General features: G+C 37.1%; 2 protein-coding genes across 2 annotated transcripts; both read right to left on the bottom strand.

Annotated features, from left to right (window-relative positions):
* Positions 1-4628: 4628 nt before the first annotated feature.
* On the bottom strand, positions 4629-6214 carry LOC108724015 (uncharacterized). Its single transcript, XM_018450119.1, has one exon. The coding sequence runs from the start codon at positions 5580-5582 to the stop codon at positions 4629-4631; it is 954 nt and encodes a 317-aa protein (XP_018305621.1). The 5' UTR covers positions 5583-6214.
* On the bottom strand, positions 5960-6828 carry LOC108724013 (vicilin-like seed storage protein At2g18540). Its single transcript, XM_018450117.1, has 2 exons — positions 6115-6828; positions 5960-6010 (listed from the first exon to the last, which is right to left on the bottom strand). Exons 1-2 carry the CDS (start codon positions 6826-6828, stop codon positions 5960-5962), a joined length of 765 nt encoding a protein of 254 aa, XP_018305619.1.
* Between the last annotated feature and the right edge of the window lie 3891 nt (positions 6829-10719).

The raw sequence follows: 10719 nt of genomic DNA, 5'->3' as shown, positions 1-10719 counted from the left end.
TCGCAAGCTACCCGAAATATGGCAAAAGGTCGTTGATGCAAACGGAGAATATTTCGCTGATTAATATTTTTTCGTTTGTTTTTGAATAAAGATTGAAAAAGCTCAGAACTTTTTTGTACACCTAATATATCTTAGAATGTATTTGTTATTTCGAGTAAACAACAGATATATTATAGGTTTTCATAGTTAATAAACTGACTACAGTTGTTTAGAGTTTATCGTTTTTCTTCTATATTGAAAGAAAAAAAAGAGACTTTGTAACCAAGTTTAATTATAAACAACAGACTTAATTCTACATATAACTAAGTATAATTTTAAATATAAAAAAATCATAAAAAATTTATATTTATGAGTTGAAAATATTTTACAACACTATACGGTTCGCTTACAACTTAATCGATCACACCATCTTTGCTCCATCTCCTTTGTAACCTCTGGTAAAGTTGATATATATACATCTTTCTGTGACTTTACATGGCACAATTCAGAAAGACGTTTTGCTTCATATTCCTTGAAAGTAGCAGATTTTAATGAACCCCATTGTTGCTCGATGTTATTGCAACTAAGATTGTATAGTTCTGACTCTTCGACTCTAAGAAAAGACTAATTTATTTAAGCAAACTTCTTTATGTGATTTTTCATAAAAATTTTACAATGAAAGTATCCAATAATATAATAACTAAATGAACAAACCAAGACAAGTACAGCATCACTGCAACAACATGTTTACATTTTTGTGATTGCTCAGCTGGACATCCACATTTCAAAGACTGTTTATTTATAACTTTTGAGCCAAAATTCTTTGCTACAGCAATCCAAAATTCAACTAAATAAGGATGTTGACTGCTCAGGCCAGAGGTTCTAAGGACAAGCGCTTACACATGCACTGTGGTATCTTTTTTATCTTTTTTGCCAACGTAAATGATTAGTCCACTATTTAAAATTTCTTCACCCTCACGCATGGGTCTCGCAAAGCCTTCTGTTAATTTTACTACATCTATTATGGATAACATTTCAAAAATAAATTTAAAAAGACATTTAACTTTATACAAGAAAATCTACGCAGCTTTAGTTTGTTTGCTTTACGCTAGTTTCACATTTCGTCACTAGGAGCGCTCGGGAAATCTTTGCGTCGCCAATAGCAATACTGCAGTAGTGCCTCAAATTACTACTGAGCGCTAGTAGTGCTCAGTAGTATTTTTCTACAAGGGCGTAGAGACCGCGCATTATAATCTATTATGAAATTGAAGAAGAGTAGATGTTTTTCTACCGTATTATTATAAAAAGCATATCATATTGTAAATAATAAGTACACTACTCAACAAAGAATAAGGAACACTTTCGACCTCGCTCAAAATTATACAATATTCAGAACACCGTAACTCGGTGACAAATTATTACTGATCAAAAATCAGAAAAGCATTTGAAATGTTGAAATCTCTATTTTTGAAATCTGTAATTGATATTCCAATCTGACTAATCCATTATGAAGCCATACGGACACAAATGGATATCCGTTAAATCTGAAAATTATGTACAAAGTTTACAAAAGTCTATGGCATGAAGTAAAAATCGCACAAAAATGTGGTTTACAGCAGTGGAAAGAGTAAATCTTTACCTTTAATTTGTTTTTTATTGCACATTTTTTTGGTCGAGTTATTAAATATTGTAGCAAAAGTAATTATTTTTGTATAATAAATCAAACTAACAAAGACTTCTTATAAATCAAAAGAACTAGGAAAGAACATGGGCAATAGGAGTCAAGCGCAGAAGACGTTGCGCAAATAATACACTCATAAAGCGTGAAACTTCTTTATTCTACCAAACGCGCTTACATGTTTAGGCTCACTTTTGAGCCTTCTTCAGAGCATTTGTGTTGCCTCTGAAGAAGGCTCAAAAGTGAGCCGAAACATGTAAGCGCGTTTGGTAGAATAAAGAAGTTTCACGCTTTATGAGTGTATTATTTGCGCAACGTCTTCTGCGCTTGACTTCTATTGCCCATGTTCTTTCCTAGTTCTTGTAATCATTTTTGCTTCAACGTTCAATAACTCGATGAAAAAAAAATTGTACAACGCTTACTAGGAAAGCAATTTGAAGGTAAAGATTCATTCTTTCGACTGCTGTAAACTGCATTTTTGTGTGATTTTTACTTCACGCCATAGACTTTTGTAAACTTTGTACAAAATTTTCAGATTTAACAGATATCCATTTGTATCCTTATGGTTCTGTAATGGATTAGTCAGATTGGAATATCAATTACAGATTTCAAAAATAGAGATTTCAACATTTCAAATGCTTTTCTGATTTTTGTTCAGTGATGATTTTTCACCGAGTTACGGTGTTAGTAGTAGTAGTTTTTATTGCCTTTCACTTCAAGTGCTTACAATGACTTCCTTTACAATTTTTACATATATACATGATACATACATCTCCCCCCTCTACCTCTTTACGCAGTCTTAAACTATTCACTCTCTCACTCACTCCCTCCCCTTCTCTCTTTCTCTCTCCTCTCTCTCTCTCGCTCTCTCTCTCTCTCTCTTCTCACTCGCTCTATCATCTCCATCCATCTGATTCCTCTCCCATCCTCATTTACCACATCTACATTTATATTTCTTTCTCCTTTCTCCCTCACATATTCACACTCATACTTTAAATGATCCACATTCTCTCTCTCCCTTGCACACAATCTACACTTCCTCTCCTCCTCACTCAACCAAAACTTATACCCCCTCTCTTCATTCCCACATCTCCACCTCGCTATTTTCACCAGTCTTTTTCCCTCATTCCTCTTACCCGTTCTTATGTACGTTGGTATCCCATACACTCTCCTATAGTTCGCGCAAGACCTAGACGCTCTCACTTTCTCTCCTCTTTCCTGCACATCAACTTCTATATCTCTTTCCTTCAGTCGCTCCCACTTATTCTCTCCACCTTCATTCATAGCTACCTCGCTCATGCCTCCTCTCCATAGATAGTTCCCTCTCTCCATACTCTCTTTTGTCCATTCACTCCTATCACTCTCTCTCTCCCTCTTTCTCTTCTCAATCATACACATCCTCCCAATATCTCCTCCCTCTCCTTTCTCTAATTTCTCTTCAAACTTTCCTGCCCTCCATCCCGTTTCTACTCTCAGTTTATTTCTTTTTAACTCTTCCCTCACTATATACCCTGGTGTTACCTTCTCTAAACCTAAGATCCACTTCAGGTATTTTTCTTGGATCGCTTCCACTTCCCTCCACTCTCTGTATCCCCATATTTCCACTCCATAAAATAAGATTCCTTTCACTATGCTGTCAAACAGATTTAGCCTCCATCTTATATCCCCCCTAAATTTTCTCTCCCCGTAACTCCATACCCATCCCATTGCCACTCTAGCTCTTCTTACCCTTTCCCTCACATGTTCTTTATCCCCACCATATCTTGTTATCACATACCCTAAATATTTATATTCTTTCACTTCCTCTATCCTTTTCTCTCCCCACCACCAGAACCTCTCTTTCTCCCTTCCTCCCTCCTTTTTGAACACCATCACCTTAGACTTCTCGACACTCAATTCTAGCTTTTTCCCTTCTAAATACCTTTTTACTCTCCTTATCATATCTCTTAATCCTTCCTCTTCTTCTGCTAGCAGCACTATGTCATCCGCATACTCTATTGACCACATCCTATCATTTCCCACCCTAATCCCTCCCTTCCCTTTCTTTAACTCCTCCTCAATATCCGCCATGTATATGTTAAACAGGGTCGGACTCATTGGGCAACCCTGCCTTACCCCCTTCCCCACCCAGAATTCCTTTGACACCTTCTCCCCTATCCTCACAACACACCTCGTCTCCTCATACACCTCCATCACTCTATCTATTAAACCTTCACTCACCCCTCTTTTTCCCATCATTTCCCACAAAACGTTTCTATCCACTCTATCAAAGGCTGCCTTTAAATCGATGAAAAATGCCCATACTTTCTTTTTCCTGTTTAACCTTCTTCCAACTACATACTTCAAAATCTTAACATTTTCCACTGTTCCTCTTCCTTTCCTAAAACCTGCCTGCGACCTACTCCACCCTTCCTTCATATCCATCTCTTTCACTATCCTTTTGTTTAAAATATTCGCATATATCTTATACCCCGTGCTCGTCATCGTTACCCCTCTATAATTTCCGGGCTCCCTTCTCTCTCCTCGCTTCCATATCGGTACCACCACTCCTACTCTCCAGCTCTCTGGGAACCCTTCCCCTTCCCATACCCCCTTTATTACCTTCTCCAAACTTTTCCCCATAATTTCCCCTCCCTCCTTCCATGCCTCATTCTTTATTCCATCCCGTCCTGCTGCTTTCCCTCTTTTTAACCTTTTTATTTCATTTTTTATCTCCTCTATCCCTATCCCCTCACCCCCCACCCTGTCCACTTCCCTTATTCTCTTTCCCTCTCCTTTTCTTTCCTCAAATCCTCCTAAGCTTTCCGTAAAGTACTTTACCCAAGCCTCCATTTCTATTTCTTTACATACTCCCTCCCTTTTCTTTCTCCCTCTGTTTATAAAATTCCAAGCCTCTGCTTCTGTCTTTATATTTTGTACCTCCTTTTCCTCCCGTCTCATTTGTTCCCTCTCTTTCTCCTCACATAGCTTTCTATACTCCTTTTTGAGTATAGTACCTTTTTGAGTACCTTCCTTCCTCCTGTTCTCTTCTATACCGTCTACGCGCTCTATTCATCTCTCTCTTTTTTTCTTTACACTCTACGTCCCACCACGGGCACCACCCTATCCCTTTTCTCTTCCCCCTTTTTTTAAACTCTACCGCCTTATTAATTTCTCTTTCCAACTCCTCCCATCTCTCTCTCACCCCTCCCCCTATCCATTCTACCTTTTCTATTGCCTTCCTGTACCTGCTTGTACCCTCCTCTGACCAGTCCTGCACTCTTAATTCTTCCCCTCTCTTCTCTTCTTCCCTTTCATAATATGTCCCTAACTCTATCACAATTGGCTGATGGTCTGACTCCCCCCTACACCCTACCTCAAATCTCCTTACTCTCTCCCAAGCTTCCCAGTTTACTATACCAAAATCAATTACTGACCTCCCTCCTCCCTTCTCATAGGTCCACTCCCCCTTCTCATCCCCTTCCTTTTCTCCGTTCAGCACCATCCAGCCTCTTTCTTCTATCACCTCCATCAAATCCCTTCCTTGCTTATTTACTACTTTATCCTTGGACTCTCTACTAGCTTCCTCCTTTGTTCCATCTCCCTCTATACTTTGTCTATTCCACCCTTCTTTTTTCCCTATTCTAGCATTAAAATCCCCTGCTATCATTAACATTCCCTCTTTCTCCTCTTTAATCACCTCCTTTAGATCAACCAGACCTTCTTTTCGTCCCTCCCTATTATACACTATTACAAATCTCCACCTCTCCCTATCTATAACCACTTCCCTTTCTTGTATACCATCCTTCTCCTCATACCCAATCTCTCTTTCCTCCAACTCCCTTCTCACTCCAGTCACAATTCCCCCTTTCGCCCTTCCCTTTTTTCCCTCTCTCCTGGCTGCTTGGCACTTCCACCGCCATCCCTCCGGCATTCTCTCTTTCATCTTTGCCCACCCGCTTTCATCTACCCACGTTTCTATCAAACCGACCACATCAAAATCGTTCAAGAATTTCCAAAAATCCTCGTCCTTCTTTTTTAGCCCTGCCACATTCCATACCACATCCTAACTCCCTTTCCTCCCCCAATACCTCTCCCCCTCCTCGCCCCTTTATAGTATTCCCCTCTTTTCTCATTCACACTGCAAGCACTCTTTGAAAATTTACTTCCCCCATACACCCTCTCTCACTCTTCCATTCATACTCTTTTCCATTTAACCATCCCCTCCCAAACCCTACCTTCACACGCCTACCCTTATCTCTCTCACTTTTTGCCCACATCCTAACCTCCCTCTGTCTATCTCTTTCACTTTTCGTCATGTCATCATCCACATACACTCTCGATCCTCTCAGTTCGCCTTTCTTCTCCATTATCCTTCGTTTATCATACATATTGTTTAATTTAACTACTATCATACTCTCTCTCTCTTTCTCTCTAATCATAAATGCGTCCTTCACATTTATTTCTCTCTCATTCACTCCTATTTTCTCAAACACGCCTCCTACCACCTCTCTAACATTCCCTCCCTTTACTTCTACCCCTTTTATAACAATATTTAATCTTCTCTCTCTTCTTTCTTGTTCGCTATTCTTCTTCTCCATCTCTTGCACTCTTTCTTTTAATTCTTTTAGCTCCTTCTCTAATTTCTCTCTTTCCTCTCTTTCTTCTGCTCTTATTTTTCCAATCTCTTCCTTCATTTCCTTTTTTAACTCTCTCCTTATTTCCTCTCCTGTTCGTTCTACTTTTTCCATAATTTCTCGTTTCGTTTCATCCAGCAATCTTCTCATGATCTCTTCCATTTTTTCCATTCTACCTTCTGTCTTTTCTCTTCTCTTTTCTTTAAACTCCACGTTCCCCTTCTCAGTCTTTATCTTCTGCTTCTTCTTTTCCTTTTCCTCCTGGTCCGAATCGGAGTCACTTCCTCTATTGCGTTTCGATAAATGTGAAACAATACTGCCGCTCGCACTGCTGTCCCTTCTCTCTCTGCCCAAGCTCTCCGCCTTAGTCGGTCTACCTCTTCTTCCTTTCCCCTCTCCACTCTTGTCTTCCTCTTTCCTTTCTCCCCTTCCCTTCACTACGCTTCCCTCTCCCCACTCGCCTCTCAGCCACTCCTGCACCTTGTCCCCACCTACCTCCGCCAGCCCGCGTGAAGTCTCGTCTTTCTCTCTCTCACTCCCCGCTCTCTCATTCATTCCTCTCCCTACCCCGCCCTCCTCCGTGCATTACGCGCGTACGTTCACTCCTCGACGCCGCTCTCCTTCCCGAGCTCGTCCCAGCGCACGCGCCGAAGTTTCTCGCTGAAGTCCCTCTTCTCCGGCCGATCCTGATGTTCTCGACCGCTGTCGAATGTTGACACTTTGGAGTTTCTAGGTTAGGATGCCCTCTTCACTTTATTACTCTCTTTGCTCGCCCTTCTATTAGAAAAACGAGCTATTTTTGCTTAGCTCAAGGGTTAACGACCCCCGTCGCCTGTAACTCAAACTCCCCGAGGGGAAGACTCTCTACAGCACCTTTAAATTCCACTTTTCTACCCTCCACCATATACTGTGTGTATCACCACTCACCTCGTAACCGGAAGTCCCGAGTTACGGTGTTCTGAATATTGTATAATTTTGAGCAGGGTCGAAAGTGTTCCTTATTCTTTGTTGAGTAATGTACTTATTATCTATAATATGCTACGCTTTTTGTAATAATACGGTAGAAAAACATCTACTCTTTTTCAATTTTATAACAGATTACGATGCGCCATCTATGGTAATTAGAGACCACAATATTATGTCAAATATCGTTGGTACGATTAACAGCGAAGAGTTTTTTTGTAATTATATGATTGTGAAATTATATCTTGCTTACCTGACGAAATATTCGCGTGGACGGATTAAAATAGCCCACCCTTATACGTATATGTCAAAAAAATAAATTTTAAATACAATAAATAAGAAAAATCTTTCTTGCTCGGTTTTCTACGTTATTTTTGTTCACTTATTCACTTTATCATTTTTTCGTAAGAATTAAACCAGTCTCTCGAAGTTTCTCACACAATATTTCACAAAATGGACAATCCCAAAAAAAATCATAAAAATGAAAAGTTCAAGGCAAGTTCAAAAAAAGATCCTCAAACATTTAAACCTTTAAAAATTTAAATGATTATCTAAAATAATATATTACCATGAAAAGTAACTAATATATTATTAATAAAAGTGCCAGTTCAAAATAAATATACATAAAGTGAATATTATCTAAATTTAATAATATATTACCATGAAAAATAATTGATATGTTGTTCAGGGTGCAAGTTCAAAATGAAAATACATACATATAGTATAAGTAAAACAGATTACAATTTGATTCTAGAAAATAAGTGCGATATGTTATTCTTAGTGCACAAAATCGTTTATTGAGATTTGATTTGAAATTTATACTAGCCCGTACAATGAAAAATAATTGCTTGTAATTCCAGAGTACCAATTTGTTAATGACTCGGAAAAAGAACATGGCCTGCTCTCAAAAAACTTTGATGAGTTTTTCGGGGTTCATTTAGAAATAATGTCGAAGCTATTACAAAGTAATTGTTACAACACTTGAAGTACAAAAAGTATTACATTAGAACCGTATTTTCAAAAATTCTATAACGAAGTGAATATATTATATAATTACGTCATATAATCAGTAAACTCTTTAACTGTATAGCTTCTTTGTACTTGACCTGAGAACTTCTTATTTATGAATTTTAGGTTTAATTAGTATTTACTCGTTTCGGGTAATAAGGCAACGTTTTTTTATCAATAAATTACTTGCTGAAAATATGGCATAACAAACTCAAAATCGGAAGTTGATATGAAAATTCGAAATTTTACTAAAGAAAGATGGGAGGCTTTTAATCTAAACAATTTCATAACTCTTTTATTTCAATTATTTATTTCCATCCCTTGAAAGTTTTTTGAGAGCAGGCCGCCATGTTCTTTTTCCAAGTCATTAACATATATTTTATGTATGTTCACTTTGAACTGGCACGTTTATTAATAATATATCAGTTACTTTTCATGGTAATATATTATTTTAGATAATCATTTGAATTTTTAAAGGTTTAAATTTTTGAGGATCTTTTTTTGAATATGGCCTGAACTTTTCATTTTTATGATTTTTTTAGGATATCACCTTCATTTTTCACGAAAACCATCACTTTTCAACCGCTCATATGTCCAGAACGGCTTGATCGATTTTAATTTTTTTAGCTCAAATTACTCGTGGCGATGCGGCCTTCCAGGATATATTATGTTCGTTTCAAAATTTTTTATATTTTAGTAGTTATACACTCCTGAAAAATGCACTTTGGTGGCTCGGGATAAGAGACTTGTAGTGTCTTTCATTTCATTTTCATTAATTGAAGTAGTTTTTTTTAACATGGTCAGGAGACACTACCGCGTCTCCTGATATACATAATAATTTCTAGTCTGAATCATGTATGCTTTAAAGAATTTAAAATTAAACGTTTAAATGGAACATTGAAACGCTCATTTAAATAGAGAGATCAATAAAGTAGGAGAAAGTAAGACGAGACAACTTACTTATTTCACGCATGCGCACTCATTTTGGCCAACATAAAACCAGGAGGGTTGCTACTGTATATATGGCAATAGTGCAGTAGTGCTTTAAAATACTATTGCGTACTAGTAATGCTCACAAGGGAACCTCTCGAGGTGTCAAATTCTGATTTTAATGAAACTTTGTGAACTTGTAGCTTATATAAAGAGATGAATTTAGAAAATATTAGTTGCGGCTAAAAAACGGTTTGAAGAGGTGAAATCACCTTACATGTACAGCGGTTTTCAGCTTTTTCCGTTATATCTCGAAAACTATTTGAGATAAAAAAATGTTGTATACAAAAGTTTTACAACAAAATTAGCTGTATTCAATCGCGTTTTTAGAATAATTATTTATCAATTTTTTAGAATAATTATTTACCAATTTTTTTTCGAAAATTTTGAAAAAAGTTGGTAAATAATTATTCTAAAAACGCGACTGAATACAACTAATTTTGTTGTAAAACTTTTGTATAAAACATTTTTTTATATCTCAAATTGTTCTCGAGATATAACGGAAAAAGCTGAAAACCGCTGTACACGTAAAGGGTGATTTCACTCCTTCAAACCGTTTTTTAGCCGCAACTGATATTTTCTAAATTTATCTCTTTATGTAAGCTACAAGTTCGCAAAGTTTCATTAAAATCAGAATTTGACACATCGAGAGGTTCCTTTGTCAGTAATATTTTTCTACAAGGGCGGTAATTAGAGACCATAATGTTATGTCAAATATCGTTGGTACGATTAACAACGAAAAGTTTTTTTTGTAATTATGTTATAATGAACTTAGAATTTCTATTACGTAATTACATTATTAATTAAGATAGATTATCCGTGATTTTTTAAGGATAGATTCCAACAAAACTCTATTGTGATAAAATTTTACGTCTTTATTGATATTTTATCATATTCTGATCATACTGTCTTAACAGGAAACGATAGAGAACGGTGGAGAATGTTATTATTTTTTTTCGCATATTCTTTTTTAAAGTTTTTTTCTTTCAATTTAGAGAAGCGATAGATTACGATAGAAATCCATTGGATTTTCCATAAAATCCATAGGTTTCGATTGCTTTCTCTCTTTCGACATTTTTATTCACAGAAGTTTATTATGGTTTGTATTTGTCCTATTTTTGCAGTGTTATTAGATATATGTATTATAATCAGTCGCATCATATTATAATCGCGAATGTGCGTAGTGGCCATCGACGCGAGTTTTTCGGCGCAGTGCGGCGAGACATGTGAGCGGCAATGGCAGGCAGAGGTGCGCTTGCTCTCTTGCCTCTCTAACTCGCTGCTAGCAAACTCGTTGCTAGCTAACAGTCAATACTTGATAAACTGAGCCAGGCTATACCTCGAGTGCAAGCGGTCGGAGCATTTCTTGCGGCGCGCTCTCATTAGTAAAATTACAAAATTTAATATCTCGATTATTATTGCGAATTTCGCTAAACAGTATGTGATCTTTGTGTTCATCTCGATCCCATCTACTTTCCTATGAAT

This window comes from Mycetomoellerius zeteki, unplaced genomic scaffold (assembly GCF_001594055.1).
Source record: "Mycetomoellerius zeteki isolate Tzet28-1 unplaced genomic scaffold, Tzet1.0 scaffold266, whole genome shotgun sequence".
In the NCBI taxonomy this organism is placed as follows: Eukaryota; Metazoa; Arthropoda; class Insecta; order Hymenoptera; family Formicidae; genus Mycetomoellerius; species Mycetomoellerius zeteki.
This window is presented reverse-complemented; position numbering and strand designations above follow the sequence as displayed.

Bases quoted from the DNA above. Each gene is read 5' to 3' on its own strand.
- LOC108724013 (XM_018450117.1), bottom strand. From the start codon at position 6,828: ATGAATGAGAGAGCGGGGAGTGAGAGAGAGAAAGACGAGACTTCACGC. The intron at 6,011-6,114 runs GTGAATGAGAGA...TGATAAACGAAG, and splicing joins GCGTGTTTGAGAAAATAGGA to GATAATGGAGAAGAAAGGCG.
- LOC108724015 (XM_018450119.1), bottom strand. From the start codon at position 5,582: ATGAAAGAGAGAATGCCGGAGGGATGGCGGTGGAAGTGCCAAGCAGCC.